Source organism: Nyctereutes procyonoides, unplaced genomic scaffold (genome assembly GCF_905146905.1).
Source record: "Nyctereutes procyonoides isolate TBG_1078 unplaced genomic scaffold, NYPRO_anot_genome, whole genome shotgun sequence".
In the NCBI taxonomy this organism is placed as follows: Eukaryota; Metazoa; Chordata; class Mammalia; order Carnivora; family Canidae; genus Nyctereutes; species Nyctereutes procyonoides.
Genome location: NW_026575147.1, coordinates 135636 through 162523, shown reverse-complemented (window position 1 = coordinate 162523; position 26888 = coordinate 135636). Strand labels below are relative to the sequence as shown.

The window sequence follows — 26888 nt, the reverse complement described above, 5'->3', positions numbered from 1 at the left end:
ATATGGTGTGATTCCTCAGTGACCCTACAATCCAGTGAGATGCCAACTGCTATGGTTAGGGGACATGGATCCAAACCCACCATGATGAATGTCATGGTCATTTCCTAGAGTTCTATTACCTGAAGATTTCTGTCTGTTCACAATGTTAAGTATTACAAACTGATTTACCAATTCTGTAGATGTAAAATTCTAATACATGAGTAAGAGATGCCAAGAAACTTATAGTTTATAAGACTCATTATAACAGATACTTTTGTTGTCATCTAGGCTCGTGACCGGGTAAAGAACGGTCTCACCAAGCTATTAGAAACAAACGTACTAGTAGATAAAATGAAATTAGACCTTTCAGCTTTAGAACCTGTCCTTCTTCAAAAATCACAAGATGCTGAAGCCCTAATGGACAAATTGGCAGTAGATCAAGAAAATGCTGATCAGGTATGCTGTATTCCCTATCATGGGTGAGAAGGCTTTGATCACCAACTGATCACTTATATATCATGACATGGGATTGGGTTTATTTTATACATCATTAAAACAATTAAGTGATAGATAGTTTTAGCAATGCTTTTAAGTTGTAAACAAGCTACCTTCAATAAATCAGCCTGGTTCTCTCCCTGAGAATGAGTGAACCCAATGAGTGGGACAGAGAGTGATGAGAAAAGTACTCCCAATGAATATAAAGCAATAGCTCTTCATCTCCAAAGAAGGAAAGCTTTGTCCTAAGAGCTTTGGCTCAGTTATCCCTTCAGCCTACATGAGATAGACAAAGGAGAGCCTAAAATGCACTGTAGTTGATCCTCTTTCATTATTGGTGTAATCCAGAGGGGCAAATATGACATATTATTATTGGCTTTGTTTTTAAACATTGAAATTCAAATACTGAGACCACCTTAGCAGTCATGTTTCAATGGTTAGGTCCGTAGCATTGTGCAAGAAGATGAAGCGACAGCCAAAGTGAAAGCTGAAGAAACCCAAGCAATCGCTGATGATGCTCAAAGAGACCTTGAAGAAGCTCTCCCTGCCCTTGATGCTGCTAATAAAGCCCTGGATTCCTTAGATAAAGCAGACATTTCAGAAATCAGGGTTTTTACAAAGCCCCCAGATATGGTCATGACTGTTATGGAAGCCATTTCTATTCTCTTGAATGCCAAGTGAGTACATCCATAATCATGTGTTACCGAACTGCATGGTGGAATTTCTTTGATGTTTTTCTACATTTTTGTTTATATGTCCTCACTCTCTCCTCCGCCTTCTCACTGGTTTGGTCATTCAACAGATTGATCCAACAAGCATTTTTTTGCACATCTGTGTTGTGCTAGATGATGGGAGATACGAAGCTCTTCTCTATAAGGCACATGTAGCATAGTGGGGAGACAGACATGAAAAATAATAATTTCAAGATATGCAAAATTCACATAGCACTTGGAAGTTCCAAAAATGGAGTCAGCTCGTAGAGAGGTGTGAGCCGGTTTTGGGGAGATGATGTTCTCAGGTGGAGAGTGAGGCTGTGGGGAGAGCTCAGGTACCTTTGATGCTCATGGAATGGGATGGGGTTGGGTAGAGGGACAGTGATTATAGCATGCAAGGTCTTGTGTTTCATCCTGGGGTATGAGTTTTTAAATCTTCTTTAGTAATACCCATTTTTTTTAATTAAAATTATAAGAAATCTTTCCCTGTAAAACTGATTGAGCCTAGGGCCTAAAGGGCCTAAAGGACCCCCACTCAGCTTCCTGCTCCTTGGTAGAGCCTGGGACTTCTGAAGCAAAGCACAGACAAAAAGCCCTGGCCAGAGAAGACTGAGAACCATTGAATATTTTTGACATAATCAGATTTTCATGTAGGAAAGAGCAATGTAGCAAAAGTTCACAAGGTCCGAGGTTGACTGAGAGACACAAAACCGGTAAGAACATGATTGTAGTGTCCTGGCAAGAAATTTTAAAGACGGAAACTAAGGCAGGTGGGGTAAAAACCATGAGGCTGGGGCATTGTACAAATAAAACTATTATTTCTGTGATGTCTTACATTTCTAAAACTATAATTTTATCATTCCTTTCTCTACCAAAACTGGGTTGTATGAAACATTAGTCATCCAGGAATGCGGTATACTTAATTACCATATACTGGGATTATAGTATTGGGATTAAAACTACCCACTGACTGGGATAATATTTTAATATTCTCAAAAGAACATATTTCTTTTGTTCTTCAATTACTTTATTACAGTGCTATTAACTTCTCATGTCTGTCTTTTAGGCCTGATTGGCCAACAGCCAAGCAACTTCTTGGTGACTCTAACTTCCTAAGAAGACTTTTAGAATATGATAAGGAAAACATAAAGCCCCAGATATTGGCAAGACTTCAAAAGTATATTAACAATCCTGATTTTGTGCCTGAAAAAGTAGAGAAAGTGTCCAGAGCATGTAAATCCATGTGCATGTGGGTAAGAGCGATGGATTTATACTCTAGGGTAGTCAAAGAAGTCGAACCAAAGAGGCAAAAACTCCGTGCTGCACAGGTACATTATTTGTATCACAATATTTTATGCAATTAAAAGCCGTGATCATTAATCATTCAAGCTCCTGTGACTTTGTGCAACGTAGATAGTAACAATGCTCTTGAAAATTAGTTTTTGTTGTAGAAAAATAGCTGGCGAAGATTCTTTTTTTCAGAAATGACCTCTAAAATCAGTCCTTTCCCACCCAGCATGAAAGGAAAATCAGTCCTTAGTATATTCACATCATCAGGCCAATGGTATTTTTGAGGTGTCCTTTTAGCTCTAGCATCTGATGCTCTGGGTTGCATTGCTAATACTCCCACACTCCGTGGTGTCATCTGAGGTTCTAAAACCAGCTGAAGCCACAATCGGATGTGAGATCCCAAGCAGAACAAAGAATGCTCATTGTGTGGAGCCAGTTATTGAAAGAACTGTGGCTCTAGAGCAAGCTTGGCAACTTTTTTCAGTGAAGACCCAGAGTAAATATTTTAAGTTTTGCTGGCTATATGGTCTCCATTGCAATTCCTGAACTCTGCTGTTGCAGCATAGAACCAGCCATCACTAATACACACATGAGTAAGCATGGCTAGGTTCCAATGTCACTTTATTTATGTACAGAAGAATGTAACTTTTTACAATTATCATGTGTCATGAAATATTCTTATTCTATTTTTCCCCAACTATTTTTTAAAGATTTTATTTACTTATTAATGAGAGAGACAGAGAGAGAGAGAGGCAGAGACACAGACAGAGGGAGTAGCAGGCTCCATGTACGGAGCTGGACGTGGGACTCGATCCCAGTGCCCTGGGCTGAAGGCGGCGCTAAACCACTGAGCCATCCAGGCAGCCCTTTCCCCAATTATTTAAAAACATAAAACCAATCTTAGTTTGCTCACTGTACAAAAACAGGCAGCAGGCTAAATTTGGTTTGCAGACCCCTGCTCTAGAGAACTATTTATGAAAGACTAGTTTTCCCAGTTGCATGAATCTTTCATTTATTTCATCATTTAATCTATTGTAGTAACCCCAAATGCTTTAGAATTAATTAATTAATTAATCCTACATGCTTTAGGATTAATGTGCAATGATACATTGCACTGTTCCTCCATTCCTTCTATGATTTATTTTATTAGACTTTCTTTCTTGTTTTGTTTTGTTCTGTTGTGGTTCTGCTCTTATATTTTACTTTACTTTTTTTTTAATATTTTATTTATTTATTTGACAGAGAGAGAGAGAGAGAGAGAGCGCACAGCAAGGGGAATAGCAGAGGGAGAGGGAGAAGCAAGCTGTCCACAGAGCAGGGAGCCCAATGCCTGGCTTGATCCCAGAACCTTGGGAATCATAACCTAAGCTGAAGGCGAAGCTTAACCCAGGCACCCCTACATTTGTTTTAACTTTGTATGCCATATCAAGATCTTTGAGACAAGAAAAAGAGAACATAAATTGTATTTTTTTAAATGTGTTATTAAGTGGGCAAATTTGACCTTCTTTGGGGACCTTGGATTTTCATTTTAAATATTTACTTAATTTTATTAGGCTGAATTTGATATTACTATGGCTACATTGAGAGAAAAGCAAGCATTACTAAAGCAAGTAGAAGATCAAATACAGGCCTTACAAGATGAATATGACAAAAGTGTAAATGAGAAAGAAAGTCTGGGTAAGTAACTCATAAAATGTATGGTGGTCAGGAGTTGCCTGATTTTTTTAATTTAAATTCAATTAGCCAACATATAGTACATTATCAGTTTCAGATGTACAGTTCAATAATTCATCACTTGTATATAACACCCAGTGCTCATCACATCATGTGTCCTCCTTAATGCCCATCACTCAGTTACCCCATCTCCCCACCAGCAACCCTCAGTTTGATTCCTAGAGTTAAAAGTCTCTCATGGTGGGCACCTGAGTGGCTCAGTTGGTTAAGCATCTGCCTTTGGCTCAGGTCATGATCCCAGGGTCCTGGGATTGAGTGCCACATAGGGGCTCCCTGCTCAATGGGGAGCCTGCTTCTCCCTTTCTCTCTCTCCCCCTCATTGCTTGTTCTCTCTCTCTCTCTCTCTCTCTCTCACTCTCTCACTCTCTCTCTCTCTGTCAAATAAATGAATGAATGAATAAATAAATAAATAAATAAATAAATAATCTTTTTAAAAAGTCTCTCTTGGTTTTGCTCCCTCTCTGATGACTCCTATTTGGTTTTCCCGCCCTTCTCCTATGATCCTCTGTGCTATTTCTTATATTCCACATATGAGTGATACCATATGATAATTGTCTTTCTCTGATCAACTCATTTTGCTCAGCATAATACCCTCCAGTTTTATCCACATTGATGTAAATGGTAAGCATCCTTTCCGATGGCTGAGTGATAGTCCATTGTATATATATACCACAAGGAGTTGCCTGATTTCTAAAAGTAGAGTCTTCAGGCCATCAGATCTCTGCTTCCATCCAACATGTAGCACATATTTCCATGAGTGTACTGCACTAGCCTTCTAGTGTAAGATTAGAACTGCATATATGGCATACGTTCAACTCCTGTGTGGGAAGCTTGAAAGAACTATGGCTCCAGAGCAAGAGTGGCAAACTTTTGGGACATGGCCAACATGTTAGGATATGTTCCGTTATAACACAATGCAGCATATGAATTTGATCCACAAAACAAATACTACACAGACACAGAGAAAGCTATCTTCAGCCAGAGATAGATTATCAAAAAGGAGCTGTTTGCATGGAAGAGGCAAACTTGGACTTGGTTCTGGAATGGGAAATAATGCTGAATTGCCGTGAGGTTTCATAGAGATATACTGACACCATTAGCTAAATAATGCCGCTATTAAAAAAAAAAAGAAGAAGGTGAAGAAATTTCCTATATTTTAGGAAAATACGAATAACATAACTTGATTTTCTTAAAATCTTCTAGCAAAAACTATGGCCCTGACCAAAGCACGTCTGATACGTGCTGGAAAGCTGACGGCTGCATTAGGAGATGAGCAAGTTCGATGGGAAGAAAGCATCCAGAAATTCAATGAGGAGATATCAAATATCATTGGGAATGTGTTTATAGCAGCAGCTTGTGTCGCGTATTATGGGGCCTTCACAGCCCAGTATAGGCAATCGGTGAGTAAACTCACTTTCTGTGAGAAGTGGTGAGAAGCAACTGAAACTGGCAGAGGCAGGGCAGGGGAAATCATTTTTCTGAATTTACAGGGAGGCTCTCCATGGTGAAAGTTCTCCATGATGGAAACTTACTTATACACCCCACAGCCCTCCACCTCCCCCCATCAGCCAGCAATTGTCTACCCCAGGATTTCCTTAACACCCTCCTTCTTTTCCTTTCCTACCTTAGAAAGTTAGATACCATTTCTTTATATAACTCAAGAACCTGGGGAAGAAAATGGGACAGGGAGTCCCCTCCCCTTATGATCAGAAGCAACATCTAAAGTTAGCCAGGATGGGGGAAACTGTGTGGCTCAGTCAGTTAAGTGGCTGACTCTTGATTTTGGCTCAGGTCCTGATATCAGGGTCATGAGATGGAGCCCCACATCTGGCTCCACATTCAGTGTGGACTCTGCTTGAGATTCTCTTCCTCTGTCCCTCCTCCATCCCCTTATCTCCCCATCCCCAACCTCCCCCCCCCCGCCCCGATCTATCTCTAAAATAAATAAATAAATATTTAAAGTCAACCAGAATGAAGTGTTCTGATTTGGCAAGACTGCTACAAAGGGCTAGGCAATGGAAAGGAGCAGGACACTAAATTATTTGGAGAGATTTTCAAGCCATTTTTATGAAATGCCTTCCTAAAAAGGTTTCTTCTTTGCCCTTGAGTTATAAAATCTAGTTAGTAAAGGACTCAGAGATTCAACAGGAGCTCAGGGGTCATCTGGTGCCATGTGGACAGTGCCAATGATGCTTTTGGACTATACCACTAACTGAAGGAGGTAACATGCTAACATCCTCTGCCTCACCTACTAATTCCTAGTGGCACCCATAGTCATTGGGATAACCCCAAACGTCTCCACATGCTTCCAGATACTCCCAAGGGGGACAATACAGCCCTGGTTGAGGCTACTTTGACAACCTTTGTCATTTATACATGAGAAAACTGAGGTTCAGACAAGGGGAATGACATTCCCAAAGCCACAGCTGGCTTATGATATGGTTCTAGGCCCCAGATCTCCCAACTGTTAGTTATTCCACTTCCTGTGTCCTGTGCCTTAATGCCTAGGGTGCATCAAGAGATACATAGAACTGACTTTAGCCATAACGTTTTGTGTATCCTCATTTACCAAGTGTTCTGACTCTATACAAGTAAACTTTCCTCCTCCCACAGCTTATAGAGTATTGGATCCAGGACTGTCTGTCTCTGGAGATCCCAATCAATCCTTCCTTTAGTCTCATTAACATTCTTGGTGATCCCTACGAAATACGGCAGTGGAACACTGATGGGCTGCCCCGTGACATGATATCAACAGAAAATGGCATTTTGGTTACTCAAGGGAGACGGTGGCCTTTGATGATTGATCCCCAGGATCAGGTGCGTAACAAGTGCATCAGATGAAGAGCAGCCTCCTAGCTCTGCTTAATGTTATGCTGTCTGTTCCGAATTCTAAAAGTGGATTTGAACACACTTGTAAGATGTTGGGGATTTAGACCTAGAAGGGAGTTTAGAAGGCTTCTAGTCCCAAGGGTACTCCAGTGGTTCAGTCAGTTAACTATCTAGCTCTTGGTTTTGGCTCAGGTCATGATCTTGAGGTCTTGAGATAAAGCCCTTCATTGGGCTCTGCACTCAGCGAGGAGTCTGCTAGAGATGCTCTTCCATCTACCCCTCCTTCACTCACATACACTGTCTCTCTCTCTCAAATAAATAAACCTTTTAAAAAAAGTATTCTAGTCCAAGTTGCTCATTTTTGTGGAGGCAGACGATGAAAGGGAAGAGTCCAACTGTTCTGCATACTTAATTTTGATTAGTTTTGTTTATGGGCTTGACCCTTAGTTTTCTGTTTGCTGTGGGAACAGAAATTCAATCCTATATAGTTCTTGTTCCTAAAAGGTCTGAAGAGTCATAATGAAGTCAGGGTAGGATGGATTTTAGGGCAAGTCTGCCTAGAATTTACAGAATCTCATTGTCTGACTCTTAAGTCCATGGATCATATTCTTCTAAGTAAGATTTAGAAAAGGGAGCTACTACCAGAGCAAGAAAGACAGCTTGAATAGATTAAGGATGGGCTTTTTCCCTAGATGTGTCTGTTCTTAATTTGTTCCAAATTTGAATAAACTGAAGAATGCCAAGCACTGGAGTTTAAAAGGTGTTTTTATTTACAGAGGGGGTGATGGTGGTGGTATTTTTATTTTATTTTATCTTTATCATCTTTCAAGCCCATTTCTAAAATGAACAAAATTTCTAAACTTTACTCTAAAAACTTTCACTTTCTAGTCATTTATAAAACTCTGTCCAGTGTTCTGCTCTGTGTTTTATCAAACAGGCAAACCGTTGGATAAGAAACAAGGAAAGCAAAAGTGGTTTAAAGATCATTAAGCTTACAGATAATAATTTCTTACGTACACTTGAAAATTCAATCCGACTTGGCTTACCTGTCTTACTGGAAGAGGTTTGCTTTTCACTTTTCTTTTCTCCTGGTAGTCCCCAACGTTCAGACCATATCTGGGATCCTATACAGGCCACACCTGCATCGTGTTAGAGACACCCATCACCTCCATTTGGAAACTGTTCACACCAATTGCTTTGCTCCTTAAACAGTGCACTATCACACAGGGAGCAGTCTGTTGACTGAATGATTTTTCTGATTCCAGACATTGTTTTGGGGTTAGTGGGATGGGCTCTCGCTTCTGACAATGCTGATTCTCAGGCCTCTTTGTGGCTCTTGATGGTTAGCTGCCATGAAAGTCCAGAGCAGTAGGGCCATCAGGCCAGCAGGGACTGTCTACACACACTGATGATGGGAAGCCAGCAAAACATCCCAGGGGCCATAAATATTATTTTCCACCCTTCTGGCCTTGACCGACACAGGTAAGGTTCTGTAATGGGTCCCAGGCCCTCACCCAAACCCTGATGTTACAGGGAAGGGTAGAGTCTCCCAAAATCATTAGTACAGTTACATTAGCCCCAAGCAGGATTCTTCAACCCCAGTTTAGTTGGTAACACTGAGGTCTCGGAGGGAATTTCTCTTCTCATGGCAGGGGCCAAAAGACTTTCTATGATGCTTCTATGATGTTCTGCAAGGCCCCAGACAGCAGGGCCTTGCAGCTGTAGCTAAGTGCTTTTAGGAGCAGGGGGTGGGCCACTGGTCAGCACCCCAGCCAGAACAGGATACTCTGACCAGGCCTGTCCTGCTTTCTGTGACTTGGAGTCATTAGCATTAGGCACCTCACTGCTTTCTCCATTTGCAAGGTGGTATTTTCCAACTTTGTCTCCACCTGTCATGAGTGTGAAATGGAGTTACTCCACCTCAACCAGCATTGTTCAGTGAAATAGAATGGATTTTAAGAGCACAAAACTGTATCATAATCACTAAGGAAAATTTTATCTCATAAACTTTTGTTTTATGAAAATAACTTACATTCTAGGGTATCATATCACAGTGTGAACTAGATTTGTTAACTATGGATTACAATTAAATTTTGACAGCTCCTGGGCCATGGACCTCCATTGCATCCATGCTGACATGAAGATGTTTGTCATGGGGTCCAATAGAAGTGTCTGCCCAGGTTCTTACCCACAATCAAATTTGCTTTGAGGGAAAGAAAATAACTGTCATACAGAAATAGGGCCACAAATTTTTTCTATAATGAGCCAGATATTTTCAGGGGTTTTTTTTAGGCTGCATACAGTCTCTGTAAAAGTATTATTCAAACGAATATTCTTCTTAGTTTTTGTTTGGTTTTAGGGTTTTGTTTTTACAACCCTTTCACAAAGTGAAATCATTTTCAGCTTAAGAGCCATACAAAAACAGGCCACAGAGGGTGGGATTCGACCTGCAGGCTGTAGACCTCCATCCCCTGCCTTAGAGCAGCCATGAACAGATCATTTGTCGGGGTTCTGTTGAAGGGCTACCTATAGAGACCCTCCTTTCTCAGAGTCTTCCTTATGGGGATGATTGGTATGCACAGTTAGTCTTAACAGCTGTATTGCCTTCACATGCTCTTAATTGCTTAAACTACTACCCATAAATAACCCCTGGAAAATACACAGAGGTAGTGAGTGCGCAGTAAGAAATAACTATTAGATCACGGGAAAATTGTTCATTGAGTAAATTTGGAGGCCTAAGGAATTTAGAGAAGTTGATGCTGTCCATTTTAATGGCTTATTTTTTGTATTCTATTTTAACTTTTAAGCTTAAAGAAACCTTGGATCCAGCTCTAGAACCCATTCTCTTGAAGCAGACTTTCATGAGTGGTGGACGGCTGCTCATTCACCTTGGAGACTCAGACATTGATTATGACAAAAACTTTAGGTTCTATATGACAACCAAATTGCCAAATCCCCACTACCTGCCTGAGGTATGAGCTGCTGGTCTGGAATTCCCAGCCTGAATGGACTATACGTGTGATGGGTCTCTGACGTTTGGTGGGCCTCCCCCAGGTCCCTCTTCCCCCTCTGCTCTTCCACCCCCCTTCATTCCACTGTCCTCCACTCTTGCTTCTCTTCTGCATCCTTACTCTGATTCTTTTTTTTTAATTTTTATGATAGTCACAGAGAGAGAGAGAGAGAGAGAGAGAGAGAGGCAGAGACATAGGCAGAGGAAGAAGCAGACTCCGTGCACCGGGAGCCCGACGTGGGATTCGATCCCGCGTCTCTAGGATCGCGCCCTGGGCTGAAGGCAGGCGCTAAACCGCTGCACCACCCAGGGATCCCCCTGACTCTGATTCTAGTTGCCCTTCTGTTTGCCATTCAATTGGACTTGAGTCCCTCCCCACCTGGTCCCTAGGCTCTGGACCGTCCGCTGCCCTGTTGCTCCTTTTCTGCGCTCTCGCCACCTCCCTCTGGCCCCACAGCTGCTTTCAGAACACAGGCCAGCACTCTCTTCTAATCATTCTGTTCTCTCCTTCAGCTCAATGCCATTTGTGCCCTTCTCTTTGTGGCTCATAAATGACCTAGGGCTTCACTTAGAGTCTGTGGGAAGAGGGGGACATGCTGAGGTTAACATTTGCAAATGCCTGTGGCAATCAGCCCCAAATAAAGAAGTTGCTTGCTTGAAAACTCTGGTGACTGGCACCATCAGAGACTCATGAGTCAAACATCCAGTGTGTCTGTACTTCGAGTTCTGGAGGATGGGGTATCTTGTTCTCCCTCATACCCTTAGACTGTGAGGGGATCTGTGTGAACCTCACTTCCACATGCCCGTCCCTGAGCCACGATGGGAGTGAGAAGAACCCCTACTCTTGGGCTGCAGAGTCCAAGGCAGTTGCAACAGAAATGAAACCACCTGGGTCTACTTTCTCCCCTCCTGCACAGGGCTCCAAGGGGTCATGCCTCCCGTGTAGCCCCCAGTGCTGCCCCAGCTCCAGGCAGGACCTTCCCAGCCCAGCGGGTCTCCCCTTCTCCAACAGGGCCCACGCGATAGGGGAAAGAACTTCACTCATCAGAACTTACTCCCTTTCTCTCCCCTCGCACACCCCAAGAACTGAAATCCTTCCATAAACCATTCCACATAGTGTCATTTCTAGTTATTGATCTTCTCATAGCTGCCTGTCTTCTCTGAATGTGCTTGGGTGAGATGGAACTGATACACTCTTGAATAAGATGAGGGATATGCCACTAAAAGCCCAGGTCAGGATATTCCTTGTCAGCACACAGCCACTGGCAGAGCTCATGTCCCAAGTTCCACTGTGAGGTTTAGAAAAGTGACCGATGTGCCGATGACTTACAACCTTCTCACTCACTCCACTTCTGAGAGGGAGCATCGCACACCTTACCTAACATTAGCTCTGTGACTCTGGCCAGTTATTCCAGTTCCTGGATCCTCAAGTCAATTAACCAAGAACGGGAGAAAAAGCCTACTTCAAGGATTTGTTGTGAAGATTAAATAAGAATAACATGTAAAATACAGAATGTTCAAACATTTTTTTGTTGACACAATATATATATAAAGCTCTATTTATTACCAGTAATTGCTTTTTTTTAACAAGGACAAACTATGTACAAGTCACTGTAACTAAGTGATTTTATTACCTCATTTGGTCTTCACAAATATCCTATGAGTTATAACTATTATTATCCCAATTTTTAAATATCAGGAACTGAAGCTCAGCATGGGTGAGGTGGCTTGTCCAACATTCACTAAAGGGTGCATCTAGAATCAGACCCCAATTTTTCTAACCCTTTGCTGGCTCACCTTTCCTGAAAGCACCATGTAGGGTTCTATAACTGTGGCTGGTAAGGAACAAGATTGTCACTCATACTGCAGGGGAAGTCATATTAGGATTTTGTAAAACCTAGTACACTTGGTGGGTGTGTGGGTGGGTGGGTATGTTCACAATTAGATCTCAGATACATCCAGCCATGTAATAATGAGCCATGTTCTAAGAAAGAAAGCACTTCTTATTTTACCCATCTGAACTTAAGCATTTTTATGTAAATCTGCTTCTCTTTTAGGTGTGCATTAAAGTTACCATCATCAATTTCACTGTAACCAAATCAGGTCTAGAGGATCAGTTATTAAGGTAAAAAAAAGGGGGGGGCAGGGGGAGCAAGCACAGTTTTCTAATATTTTGTTTAGAAATTGTGACAAAACATTTTAATGTGTGAAAGCACCACTCACCAGTTCTCAGTCATAAAGATGATAGTAAAGGACCAGGTTCTTCATCTCTTGTCACTTTGGCAGCTGCCAATTTCACTCAGTCTTCTCAAGGAGATTAGGGATATACCCTTAATTCTCAATCACGGTTTGGACCAGGTCTTCAGCCCAGCCCTGCCTCTTCCCCTTCACTGGGGTTTCCAGTCTTGGGCAAGTGAATGAAGTCAGTGGTTGTGTGGCTCCTTGAGATGCTTTGCTCCATACCTGTGAGAAAAACTCCCAAATACAGCTTTCCTCTTTTACCTGTCTGTCTACATGTGTTTTCTTGGTGTACTTAATTTTACCTATATTTGTCCACCTCAAAAAAATAACCTCTTTCAGTACACTCTGTGATTAATTCTCTCTTCCCAAAAATGAGATTATGAATTGTTGATATTAATTATCAGAATTAGCCAACAGGCATAAGAGACAAAAAATGTATTTATTGAAATAATATCATTTATATTGGTTAAAAACTCATTATATGTGTGTGTGAATATATATGAGTATGTGTGTGTATATTCATACACTAATTCTAAAGGAAAAAATAATTTAGATCCATGTTTAAAATAAGTTGTCAAGCCCCTCAAGTCAGGCCAAAATTGGGTCAAGATCACCTAGATGTATTCCCATAATCACTGAGTGTGAGGCACATTTTCCTTGTTTATTTTAGGAATCTATTCTAACAACTACTAACTTAACTTCCACTAGGCTTCTTTCCAGACAAAGGATAGACTACATTTTATGGACATGTTTGAAGGACATGGTTGACCAGTTTTCATACCAGTGCACTCCCATGAAGAGTTAACACATAGTTGTGTCACAAGCTGTCAGCACGTTAGACTGCTGGGGACACAGAGAAGTGCCCTGGAAGAGAGAATGTTGAAGCTCAGGTGTAGAGTACAGAATCTCTGGGTTATATTTTATACTCCTCTCTTCTGAAAAAATTATTTAAGCAAATGAATTTAAGATTTCTTATGGTGTTCAGATATTAATTTTTAAAGTTTCTGAAATCAGTATGTACATAATAAATGAACAATGAGGAAGTTCATCCTAGTGGGTAAAGCATGTGCCCTGGAGTCAGCTAAGTCAGGGACAAGGCCAGCTCCACCTCTCAGAGCCACTAGACCTCAGGAAGTGTCCCCCTAGGTTCTGTTCCCTCCTCTACAAGCTGGGGTGGTAATCATAGTGCCCACCTCACAGGAGCATTCAAAGAATTAAAAGAGAAATCCGCATAAAATCCTAAGTGGGGCACCTGGCACTGAGTAATGCTTAATAAAGATTAGTTCCTGCAAACATAGGACGGGGAGCAAATTACAAAAGCACAAGTGGAAGGAGATCTAAGTTCACATGTTTAGACAGGGGTGGAGCTGGAGGTAAGCCCCTTTATTAGACCTAGTCAAGACTTGTTTCATGTAGGTGCCAGAATTTCAGAATTGCCCTTAAAAAGAATGTCCAGGCACCATTTTCAGACTGGCACAAGCAAGCATTAGAAACAGAAATTGAAGGATTAGGAAACCCAAGCACTGAGAAGGTTTTCCAAAGAGAAGATGAGCAGAAGCTATGGGGACAGTGATAGGGTGTCAGTTTTGAAATACAAGATAAAGAATCAGAACTAACAAGTTATTCAGTGAAGAGCCACTGTGTAAACCCAGCAAAGAAGGGCCTGATGCACTAGGATTTGGCTAGCACCCTTTGTACTCAGCTAAGTAGCAAAGAAAGATAGAAGCAATTTCAGGGCACTGCTAACGCCATAAGTGAAGTCTTCCAACTTCGGTTCCAGTGACGTGGTACGACTCGAAAAACCGGAGCTGGAGGAACAAAGAATCAAGCTCATTGTGAGGATCAACACAGATAAAAACCAGCTGAATAGTATCGAGGAGAAAATCCTGAGAATGCTCTTTACATCAGAGGGAAATATTCTGGACAACGAAGAACTTATTGACACACTCCAGGACTCAAAGGCAAGGAAAATAGTTTCAGCATTGATAGAAGGGGTGTTGCTTCGGAAGTTACAACTGCAGCTTTGAAGGGTACCACCAAGTATCTTATAGCAAGAATGGTACAGCCACACCTGGGTTGTCAGGGGTAACACAAGAGTGAGCCGAGTTGGCAGGACCTCTCATCCCCCAGTGGAAGAGGAGGAAGATAGATTGTGGACAACTGTTCCTCTTGTCTGTAGTTTTTAAATCAAGCATGGCATGTAAAGAACTGGGACAGGAGCAATTATATTCACATTAATATCACCCCCTTCAGGAAGCCTCCGGGGTATGCCCAGCAGGAATTAATCTCTTTGTCCTTGGAACATCTGAACCAAGTTATCTGACCTCTTTTACAGCCCTTGACGTCGTTTACCTTATGTCACCATTCTCACATCCCATGTCTTAAATCCCATGTTAGGCTGTTCAATTCAGTGTGGAATCTGTGAATAGTTCAGCTTGATACTCCTTCTCCAAGGGCTAACGATGTCCTTGTGTATAACTGGCGCTCAATAAAAATGTCATAATCGTAAGATAAAGTTTTACATTAAACCCATAATCTTGTACTAAACCGTTTCTCCAATTCAAACTATAATTTTAAAAGTATACTAGGAACATTACCTATAAAATGATTTTCATCCATTCATGAGAAACAGAAAGTGACTCACTAAAAAGAAATCCTTTTGACATGAAGTACAGATGACCATGTTCTTTGTCCTTCAATGATATCAGAAATGATACTGCTTTATATCCTACAGTCTCTTGAGATCTCAGTATTTAAACAATAATAAGTAATTTTGGGTCTCCCATTTCTTTCCTCTCTTTGCTTCTTTGTACTTCAGTCTCTTTATCCTCTTTCCATTCACTCTTCCTTGGGTTTTAGTTTCTGGAAGTCAGTGGTTAACCCATTTATTATTTTTTTTATCAAAGCTTTACATGTGGGGTGCCTGGGTGGCACAGTCGGTTAAGCATCTGACTCTTGGCTTCATCTCAGGTCACAATCTCAGGGTCATGAGATCGAGCCCCATATTAGGCTCCACACTTACTGCCACGTCTGCTTAAGATTCTCTTTCTGCCTCTCCCTCTCCTTCTGTCCCTCCCGCTTATGCTCTCTCTAACTCAATCTTCAAAGCTTTACATACAAATTGCTTAAAGAATGACCTATTTGTACAAGGTTTGTGATAGCATTCCCTGTCTTCTCTATGCCTGCCACCACCACCACTACCACCCGTGAATTCCTCCATAAAGACAACTACATTCATCTTGTTTTATTTGCAGTTTTACATCTTTTCTCTAAATAATGGACTCATATTGCTAATTGTAGAGTTTTTCTTTTATACATTCGCTGTCATCTATACTTTTACCACACACATACATATATACACACACACACCCTCTTCCATCCCCTAGCCTCCTACTGTACTTATATCCTGATTATAGTTAAACATCCAATGTTTACATTACCTAGAAGTATAAAGATTTGGCTGCAACTATTTTAGAGGGCTGATAACAGGAGAAGAACCAGGTGTCAGCATCCAGTATATATACTTTTACCTAATCTGTTTTCATTATGGTACTTGGCCTTTAACTGTCCTTGGCTTCCTTCCATCAAAAAATCCTCTTTTAATTTCCACAGGAATGAAACCTCTATTTTTCAGTTAGACTGGGGAAGAGACAACCCCCTGACTGGGTGGGGAGATGATTTGGGAGTCGGTCAACCAATTCTTATTATAGGTCCTTCCTGCTTCCAGTGGTTGGATGCCACTAATTCTTAAGCCTTTTGCAGGGGTTGTATTTTACAAATTGAGTGATTTCTTGGTTTTCCCCTTTGCCAGTTTAGGAATCTATTTTCCCAAGTCAGCTAAGTCATTACCATTCTATTCTCTTTCCAGTTCCCAAAGTTTTATGGATATTTCAATCTCTTCTGTTCTTCCTATATTTGTGGGTTTGCACAGTTTTCAAAAATCTCTTTACTATAACTGTATCATGGTTTCAGTAGGGAGTAAAATAGATACATGTGTTCTCACTGCCTTCTTTCTCTATAAGCTAGTTTCTGTGTCTTCAGAGAGTTGCCTTGAAGATAGCCTTTCTATAAGGCAGAGAGAGGACTTGTTCCTGAGCTGCATTTGTGCCACTTCCTGCCTATAGTTTGTACTCCCTTAAACCCTCAGAGCCCTCATTTTAAGTTTTGGCACTTTTTTAATGGTCTCTACACCTAATGTGGAGCTTGAATCCACAAGCCTGAAATCGAGAGTCACATGTTCCTCTGATTAAGCCAGTCAGATGCCCCCCAGAGCCCTCATTTTAAAATATGTGTCATATTCCCTAATCACTGCTGAGGCCTCAAGTCTCTTAGGCATAATATCTATAAGTAGTTACTAAGCTCAGGTATAGTCTTCTAATATTCTCAGACATAAAAAAGTAGTCCACTTTGTTTTGTCTTTAGCCCTAGGATTCTTCATTATCAGGGCCATGGGCTCCCCCCAAAATAAAAAATTGTTTGCAGGTGGGTCTCCTTGATCCAACTGCTCCCATATCAATTTCCTTTTTCCTACTCATACGTAAATTCTTTAGTTGAGGCCAGCATTGAGATTGAGGTTTTCCACTCACCTCTCCCCTTTCTTGTCTCCTCAGGTTCCTAAGCTGTCAATACAAAAAGAATTTGAGCCTTTGATTCCTGAAGGATGAGGCAGACAGTCTAAAACTTAGCCACCAGCCACATGAGGCTACTGAGCACCTGAAATGTGGCTAGCCCTGAATTAAGATATGTTGTTAGTATAAAACACACACCAGATTTCAAAGACTTAATCCAAAAAGAAAGTTAAAAATCTCAGTAATTTTAAATAGATTGTATGCTGATATAATCAATATATATTGAGTCCTATTGGGCTAACTAAAATTATTGTTAATTTTTTGTTAATTTTTCTAAAGATTTTATTTATTCATGAGAGACAGAGAGAGAGGCAGACACAGGCAGAGGGAGAAGCACACCTCACGCAGGAAGCCCAGTGTGGCACTTGATTCTAGGACCCTGGGATCACGCCCTGAGCCAAAGGCAGACACTCAACCGCTGAGCTATCCAGGCATCCCACTGTTAAAATTAATTTCATTTGTTTCCTTTGCTTTTCATAAATCTAGAAAAAATAGAATTATATATGTGGCTCACATTATGTTTCTGTTGTGCAGCAGGGTCTAGATAGAAAGCCTGCTCAGACCCCCTTTTTAGCTTTCCTTTCAACAGAACCAATATTGAACAGCAGTTCCCACGGTGATTTTCCATGGTCCCTGCCCTAGACCCTTTGACTTTCTAGAGGCAAATGCCCAACCCAGGAATATCCACAGTTGAAAGAAATAAGGGTTGGGAGAGGAGGACAGATAGGCAGCAAATATAGAGAGACTAAGGGGGCCAGAGAAATGATCCTTAGAAAGCCCATTGGCCAGAAGGCTCCCCAGAGCCACTAACCCAAACAGCAAAGACCGCCAATATCTCCAACAACTTAGGTGTATAACCTTTCACAAGCAAGCCTTCCCAAACAGCTATATGTTGCCTTATCTACGCTTGGGAACACTAGGGAAACTAAGAGGAGAATATTGGTCTTCCTCATTATTCCAGAGTAGAATGGGATACCACTTCCTTCCAGGCTCTCTCTACCCTCCTCTTTGGGACATTTTCTTGGATGCCCTTTCTCCCTTCATACCTTCTTCTGCTATGGGTTCCTACATCATTTGAGGACTGCTCATGGGGAAATCAGGGAGCAACTGGGAATACTGTGTTAGTGTTTCCATTTCAGAAGTCACTCAGATTCAAGTCTCAGAGAAGTGCTGCTCCAGTTTTGTCAGGGCTGCTTGTGTGGCCTGTTCCCTTTTGCTATTCCACACTCCAGAAGGAAAGAGGTCAGCTCAGTCAGGGGAAGGTCACAGAGTCCTGAGACTCAGTCATTCCATCTGGGGACCCCCTTACTATGATAATCACTAATTCACTCAATCCTGATTTCTTTCCTAGACCTAACTGGATCTATTCCCAAAATCCCACCATTTTTTTAAAAAAGGGATCCTTAAGAACTTGTTTTCATATATTTATTCAGATTACTTCTGGTGCCATTAAAATCAGGCTAAAGGAAGCTGAGTCCACTGAAATGATGATAAATATCGCTCGTGAGAAGTATCGTCCAGTAGCCACTCAAGGCTCCGTCATGTACTTTGTCATTGCAAGCCTCTCAGAAGTAGATCCTATGTACCAATATTCATTAAAATATTTTAAACAGGTAAGTGTGTTGTTTTGTCAGTGATCCAACTTCCCTTCCACTGTTAGACTTTTCTGTGCTATATCTCAAGTCTCTGCCAGCACTCACCTTAAGCGAATTGGTTTCTGTATCTTCTTTTCCCCAGAACTTTTTATACAACAGACTATCCAACCCCTTCCTGCACCTCCCAGCCTTTTTTTAGATGAATCATGCATGCGCTGCTCTCCTGCCCTTGGTTACTTCCCACTCCTCACCATATTACTGTGAGACTTTTGGTCTTTGTGGGGTCTCTACTTAATCTCATATTCACCCTTGAATCTCAGAATTCTCATGAGTAGGATACTTTGACCCCTCATCCTCTTTTTGGCAGGATTCCATCTTTCTCAAGAGCAAATGCAATGTCACAAAACTTCAGCAGTGTCAATTTACCTGAAGATTTCCAGGGGTGATAGAGTTTGCATTACTCATACATCCCCAGTGATGCCCTCCATTCACCACCACAGTTTTTCTCAGTTACCAATGTGTGCCAAGGTTCACCATATTTTATTTTGGCACCAAATGTCACATCTCCACTGGATTTTTAATTTCTTTGCTTCTTGTCAGGTTGTTAAAGAAAGCTCGATCCTCTTTTCTTCAGTGTGCTAAATAACACCTCCATTACCATTTGTCAACCAAACTTTCGGGAGACTTAACAAGGGCTTTCCCTTAAATTTTGGAGAAAATACTAGCATATTCTTCCCACATCCTAACAATCATCTTGGGGAAGTGCCAAGAAGAGCACATGACCTTCCCCTTCCCTTAGGCCTCTTACCACAAAGTGATTATCAACGCTGGGTTAAGGATATGAAAAAAATTGGTTCTGCTAGCTCATCTCCTTTTTCCTACATTCTTCCTCACATCAAGATGATGCCTTTTGAATATTGTCAAGAGTTTGGCAGTGGCTCATTTCTGAAAAAAATGGGAAGAGGGAAGGGAATTCAGAAAATATCACTTATCGATTTGGGGTGAATTCTGGACTTCTTCATAGTACAGTATTCATCTCCTGTGCTGCTATTTACCCACTGAATACAGGACCCTGAAGTGAGTGAGGAGTGAGGGGGCAGGAATGAGGAGCAGGGATTTTTTTTCCCGCAGAAATGGAATTAAATCAGAGACACTGATAGAGTTCTGTTTCACACAGTTGTTCAATACAACAATTGAAACTTCTCTAAGGACAGATGATCTACAGCAGCGCTTGGAAATACTACTGGAACAAACCCTTCTAACCGCTTATGTCAATGTTTCGAGGGGACTTTTTGAACAGCATAAACTCATCTACAGCTTTATGCTCTGTGTTGAGATCATGCGTCAGCAAGAAAGCTTGACTGATGCTGAATGGAATTTCTTTCTCCGAGGTTCTGCTGGATTAGAAAAGGTACCTGTTTCAAGTTTAAATTGTAAATGTTATTCTAGGTAGGGCCCACAAGCACCTGCCAATGCTCTGCAGGGGCTGAAGGTATAACTGGGGCAGACACTGAGGGCCTAAGCGGCCAGGCTGTCACTTAGCTCCATCGCCAGTAGCTGGGTAATGTTGGTAAATTGAACCTCTTCAGGTAGCACTATCCTCACCTATACAAGAGGAATGTCCAGAGTAACCAATGAGTTAATAGATGTGAACATGTTTTGAAAAGTTGGCCATCTTACAAATATGAAGAGTTAAAATTCAATACATATTGTAACTCACAGATTTGGCAACAGTGTTTGGGAAATCACAACTCTCTCTTGCCTGGACACATCCTTTATTATAAAGCCCAGGAACTAATATGACTAAACTGTCACCTTCTCGAATACTGTGATATGAGTTCTGCTGCAGTTTCCTTGTGTTTATCCTCTTGTTAAACTTGCTCCAACCCCTTAAACTGGCATATCTCACCTACATACCACAAATCTAATGGCCCACAGAAGTAGCCACAGCACCCTCAACTCTTGCTGCCATTCCATCTTAGCCCCACTCTAAGCTTGGTTCTATCCTGCCAACCTTGAGCCCCTCTAAAGACACGATGTCTGCACCTATTGGCCAGTATTTTTGTCAGCCTGGAAAGCTTTCACCAGCTGCACTTCTGGGCAAAGGTCTTCAGGTAGAATTGATTCAACACCATTTCAGTCTCTCCCTGTCTTAGTACTTCTCCTAGGCAAATGGTTACTTTTAACATGCCATTGGAGCCTGCTCTTTCTCTTAGACAAGGTAAAAGCATACTTTGTGGTTGTCTTTGTGAATCATTACTTATTTTCTTTCTGTCTCCTAATAGGAACGCCCACCTAAGCCTGAAGTTCCCTGGTTACATACTGCCATGTGGTTCGCATGCTGTGACTTAGAAGAAACATTTTCAGTTTTTAAAGGACTTACACAATATATACTGTTACATCCTATTTGTATACGAATAGGTAATATGTCAAAAGGGATCTGCTATAGGGAGTTGTTAACAGGCTCCTGAATTCTAACTTTGTTGTCTCTTTTAACCTCTTCTGCTATATCAATATTTTTCACTAAGAAATTTCTTCATTATTAAGAAATTGTGAACTGCTTGTTTTCCAGTTGAATGCTTGAGTTGAATGCTTAGCCCATGAACTTTCAGTATTTTATATTTATTATTATCTCCATTTTAAGGGGATATACTTAGGTCTAAAAATTGCTTTGTCTTTATCTCATAGGTTTTTTTTTTAACTTTTCATTGAAGGATGACATACATATAGAAAAGTGCACAAATCAAACCTGTATAACTTAGGGCACCTGCATTGGTCAGTTGGTTAAGCATCCAACTCTTGATTTCAGCTCATGTCTTGATGTCAGGGTTATGAGTTCCAGCCTTGCATTGGGCTCTACACTGGGCATGGAGCCTACTTAAACTGTACAACTTGATTATCAAAAATTAACTGTACTTACAACCCACTACCCAAACCAAGAACTAGAAGAGTACCAGCGTCCCAGAATCCACTTATAATCGCTCACAGGAGCCCTTCCCTCTCCCCCAGAGGTAGTCCTCTTAATTATAATATTCAATGTTAATTTTCCCCAAAAGTTTTAATATGTTGCCCTTTCAATTCTAAAAGTACACTTTTTAGTTTGAAAGTATTTAGGATTTGGGGGAACTATCTTATTATTGTTTATAACTTAATTATGTTATGGAAATTATATACATGATTTGCATGACATTGATTCTCTGTAATTTATTTATATTTCAATCTACATAAAATGTTCCATATGTCTTTTTTTTTTTTTTTTTTTTCCATATGTCTTTTCTCAGAAGATTTCACACATGTGACCTTTAGCTCAAACATATTATGTATTTATTTATTAATGTTTTTTATTGATCTGTCAGTTTCTAAGTGAGGTATCAAGGTATATCACTATGATTGTCAATTTCACTTTGAAATTCCAGAATTTTTCCCATCATAACCTTGTGAAACTATGCTGTTCAGTATAAATAGGTTTAGGATTATTATCATCCTAGTAAATTATTCCTTTTTTATTAAATAATATTCCTCTTGGCATCCCTGCTGGCTCAGTGGGTTAAGTATCCAACTCTTAGTTTTGGCTCAGGTTATAATCTCATGGGCAGTGAGATCATGCCCTGCATCCGGCTCCATGCCCAACAGGGAGTCTGCTTGAAGATTTTCTCTCTTCCTCCCCCTCTGCCCTTCATCTCCCCCAAATAAATAATATTTTTTAAAAAATAATATTCTTTGTTACTCTAAATAGTTCTTTGCCTTGAAATATATTTTTGAATGTTAATATAATTACAGCACAATTCTCTTTGTTAGTGTTCCCCCTCTAATTTCTATACTCTGTATTTTTTTACTCTTTTGAGTCATTGTGATGTTTTGGGTGTATCTTTAGTGGAATTTTGTTGAAAAGTATGAGAGTCTCTTTCTCTTTTAACATGAAAGTTGTAATTCAAAGATATTTATTGCAGTTATTGATCTATTTTCAGGGGCTCTCAACTGGGGAAGATTTTGTCTCCCAGGGGACATTTAGCAATGTCTAGAGACATTTTGGTTTGGGGTAGTGCTACTGGCATCTCATAGGTAGAAACCAAGGGTGTGGCTAAACATCCTGTAATACTCAGAACAATCTTCCAGAACAAACAACCACTTGGCCCAAAATGTTCATAGTGGTGAGACTGAGAAATCTTGATCTATTTGGACTTACTTATACCCTCTTATTTTGTGGGGATGTTTTTTCTTGGCAACTGTTTTCTTTGCTTCATTTTTTCTTCTTTCTTACTTTTAGGTAGCTTACCCATTCTTTCATTTACCCCATACTTATTTGAAGTTCTGTGTTCTGTTTCTACTCTTTAACAATAACTCTTATACTTGTAATATGAATATTGATTTAACCAGTAAGTGTAGTGATTTAAAGTCTACATGGGCCAGCATTTCTGAGAAAGAGCTAGATGGAGCCTCATAATACAGAGGCAAAGAAAGAGGGAAGGAATGGAGACTAGAAAGCAAAGTAATTTTTGGAACAACTCATCATGTTTAGACAAAAGGCACCATGTGTTGTCCCCGTCGATTGGGACTAAAGTTTCAGCTATTTAAAACAACTTTCCTGCTTTTAATTTTTAAATTTCAGGGTAATTTCTGGAAATTCTACACAATTGTAAAGGTTTATACACATATGTGATAGAATGGCTTGTGTTCTGAAAGTGAGATTTAAATCTTTGTAGGTAAAGTTTAATAATTCCAATGTCATTCTTACCTTCAAAAGGTTCCTAATTGCCTTAATTTTCTTTTATCTTTAATGGTTTCTCTTTTTTTAAGATTTTATTTATTTATTTATTCATGAGAGACAGAGAGAGAGGCAGAGGGAGACACAGGCTCCATGCAGGGAGCCCGATGCGGGACTGGATCCCGGGTCTCCAAGGATCACGCCCTGGACTGAAGGCGGCGCTAAACCGCTGAACCACCCGGGCTGCCCATCTTTGATGGTTTTTAAGTGCTTCATGTCCTATTAATTGAAAGTTATTTAAAATATGCTGTCTTATCCTCTCTCATTAGCCGGAATCCTAGTGATTATACAATAAATAATGAGAACTGCAAGAAAAAAGGAGTCCTTTTAGAATAAGTGGTTCTACTATCTGGTCCTCTGAATCATACAACCACATCTATCATGTGCTGTGCCCTATGGTCTCATACCATGTAATTGTCTGTAGTCCATATATAAATTAGAAGTCTTACAGAGGTTCACACTCCTCCAGGGCCATAGCCTCATGTGTAACTAAATTTCTATTACACCTCTTTGATTGCTATCATTAGACTCTCAGAGGAGAATCCCAGAAGACTAGCTGGAAAAGGTGGTTTGCTAGCTTGAAATTCAGGCCAACTATTTTGCCTAATGTCTGGCCAAAGGAACCTGTTTCATTACTGGAGGAAAAACTGGCTGTGTTGGCTTGCTGAGAGGCTTACAGCACCCTGTATATACTCTGTACCTACAGGAATTTCAATACTACTAATTCTTGTCATGTGTTATAACCATTGTAAGGGCTAACTAGGATCCTAACCATTATGTGAAATGCAAGCCCACTTCTTCTAAGTATTCCATGGGTATTGTTTTTTTTTTTCCCATGGCTATTGTTTTTACTAGGGCATAAAATTGTATATATGCCAATTTATTCACATGTCACTTAAATTGTTCAAATTATATATGGCAGAGCTTTCAGTTTGCTTCATCTGTCACAGAATGATAACTATGTGTTATTTCTTACCACTATTATGTTTTTTCTGCTTTTTCCTCTACCTCCAACAGTGATTGCTTGATGTATTTTTACACTATTATCTGGCACATATAGGTTCATGTTATTGTTTTTATTATGGGGTTTGTATGTTAATTAATATAACTTGACCTACTTTGTCCCATTTAATTTTGTTTGCCTTGAATTCTAATTTATTCAGTGTTACTCTTATCACTTATTTTCTTTTGCTTACCTTTGATTAATGTATCTCTATGCATTCTTTTATTTTTAACCCCTTTATTTTTTTAACCCCTTTGTTTTTATTGTTTTAGCTTTGCTTTTTGTAAGTGGTTTGCTGTTGAATTTGTTTTCTGATCCAATTTTAAATTCTTTTTAATAGTTTGGATAGGGGGAGATTAATATATTTACATTTATAGTAAAAAACTGATAGTAAATGTAGAGATTTTTAAATTACCAAATAAATTTACTTAATTTCAAAGTCAAACCAACTCTAATTAAAGCATCTTTTTAAATTGTGTTTCCAGGATCTTTTGAGACGTATATTAACCCATATGAATGGGGAGGCTATTCTAAAATGAAGGAGGAAGAGGAATTCATGGCACAAGAAAAAGAGACCAAAAGCCATAATTATTGGCACCCAGTACTAAGTTCCTTCCAAAAGCTGATTCTCATTAAATGTTGTAAAGAAGAGAAGGTAGGATCTTTTTTTTTTTAATTAAAGGACTGGGTTGTAGCTATTTCTACTAACATTCATCAACTAGTTGTGATTCATAACCAATTAGATGTATTTGTTTAGAGAGTAACAATGGTCAAGTTTGGGAGAAGGTTCTAAGAAATAGAGATTCTGTGTTATTAATAGAACATAGTGTTTTATACAGAAAATGATGAAAGAAAAGGCTAGAGAGCCAGCCAGGAACCTGTTATCCTTTCCTAGCATGCACCTTCAGGGACTTGTGCTCTCCAGAGAGGACAGTGGTCTGCTGGGAAGTGTTAACAGGAAATTGATGGGCTATTCAGATCTTGGCAACAATGGGAAGAAGGCATTAGAAGAGAACAAAACCATAGTTGCCAAGGCCAGTTTGAAGACTGTTGGACTGTTCTATGCAAGAAATTATGGCAGCCTGAATTAGGATAGAGGTAGTAGAGTGAAGAGATGGAGGGGGATATAGAGATGAGACAACTGGTATGGCTCTCAGTTTCTGCTTAGGTACCAAAGAGGATAGCTATAGCAACTACTAAGCAAATGTGAAGGGAGAAGCATGTCACAAAGATGTCACTAAGTCTGCAGTATCTGCCAGCTATCAGAGTATACAGTAGTCTGGAAACTAATTAATATGTAGGCGGGAAACCGTAGAGAGAAATATGTTGTAGAAATAGAGAGTTGGTGATCATCAGCATTGATCTGAGAAGTTAAACCATGGGAGCTGTTAGAATCAGATAGGAATAATGTGATAATGCATAGTAGAATAAGAGGACAAGTGAGCAGAGGATGAAACCCTGAGGAGCACCAACTTTTAAAGGGCAGGAAGAAAGGATGAAAAGGAATAGTCATGGAGCAAAAAGAATACCAGGAGAAAAAAAAAGTGACATGGAAACTAAGGAGGTATAGCGTTTCAGTACAACAAAAGTTATCAATAGAATGAATGAAGCAGTGCAGCCAGTTCCAGTTTTTATATATACACAGGTATAATTGCCGACGTCATTGAGGATAAAGGAGTTATACCATCTGCTGAGAATTCTAGTGATGAGCTTTAGGAGGCACTGGAGAAAAATGATGGTTGTTCTTATGAGAAATGAGAATGAGAAAACTAACTGAAGAAAGCCTAAGTGTAGTTGGGAGATACTGATGCTCTTTTGTAGGATTTTCTGCCATCTCTATAAGAACACAGAAATTAGGTTGTGGGGTTTACCTGAGCCACGGATGATTGCAATGGAAGAACAGAGGATGCAAGGATGCAATTGAAACTGTTGGTAAAAGTAGTACTAGAAAGAGGAAGACATCGAAGAAAGGGCTTCTAGACTGGAAGAAAAGGAAAAACCGTTGAAGTTTCTTTGGGGACAGATGTAGTTGGACTAGAGGTATAGCCAGAAGGATGGAAGAGTTGTGATCAACATTGACTTAAAATTTCTAATATGTAGTTCCGAGTGATGACAATGTCCTGAGGGTGGCCGAGGTTGTAGGTGACTAAAGAAGAGAAGAGATAGTGTGTACTAAAGTCAGAGGTCAAGAAACTGAGGTTAGGATGTTGGATGGCTGGATGGTCCCCAACAAGATGGTAGCAAGACAATGCCTAGGACACAGTTGAGAAATCATTGTCATCGATATGTAATGGAGAATAAGGCTATGGTCCAGGTGGAAAATCTTCAGTGAATATGGGACAGTGGCTACCAGACTAAATGCTGACAAAAATGAAAGGATGACTAAGTGACAAGAGCCCCAAAGAAGGAAGAGTTTTAAATATTAAGACATTGAGGCTAGGAAATTCTAGACTATGAGAAAATTTGCAAAATTATGCAATCTGGTTTCTTCAACAACACATATTGTCCCTTTATTTGCTTGTTTGTTTTGCAAGGGAGAAGAGGAGAAGAAGTATGAAACTTATTAGATCCAAAGAGACTTAGACAAACCAACTGATCTCTATGTT

At 40.2% G+C, this 26888-nt stretch overlaps 1 protein-coding gene across 1 annotated transcript in view; it reads left to right on the top strand.

Moving 5' to 3' along the window:
• Positions 1 to 26888, top strand: part of DNAH6 (dynein axonemal heavy chain 6) — a 242056-nt gene that overhangs the window by 163825 nt on the left and 51343 nt on the right. The window contains exons 50-63 of the mRNA XM_055312464.1: positions 268 to 435; positions 916 to 1151; positions 2254 to 2515; positions 4031 to 4154; positions 5415 to 5611; positions 6825 to 7028; positions 7978 to 8103; positions 9848 to 10012; positions 12108 to 12175; positions 14072 to 14252; positions 18353 to 18532; positions 19692 to 19925; positions 20800 to 20935; positions 24768 to 24937. Coding sequence (XP_055168439.1) covers positions 268 to 435; positions 916 to 1151; positions 2254 to 2515; positions 4031 to 4154; positions 5415 to 5611; positions 6825 to 7028; positions 7978 to 8103; positions 9848 to 10012; positions 12108 to 12175; positions 14072 to 14252; positions 18353 to 18532; positions 19692 to 19925; positions 20800 to 20935; positions 24768 to 24937 — 2451 coding nt within the window. The remainder of the gene's footprint in view (positions 1 to 267; positions 436 to 915; positions 1152 to 2253; positions 2516 to 4030; positions 4155 to 5414; positions 5612 to 6824; positions 7029 to 7977; positions 8104 to 9847; positions 10013 to 12107; positions 12176 to 14071; positions 14253 to 18352; positions 18533 to 19691; positions 19926 to 20799; positions 20936 to 24767; positions 24938 to 26888) is intronic.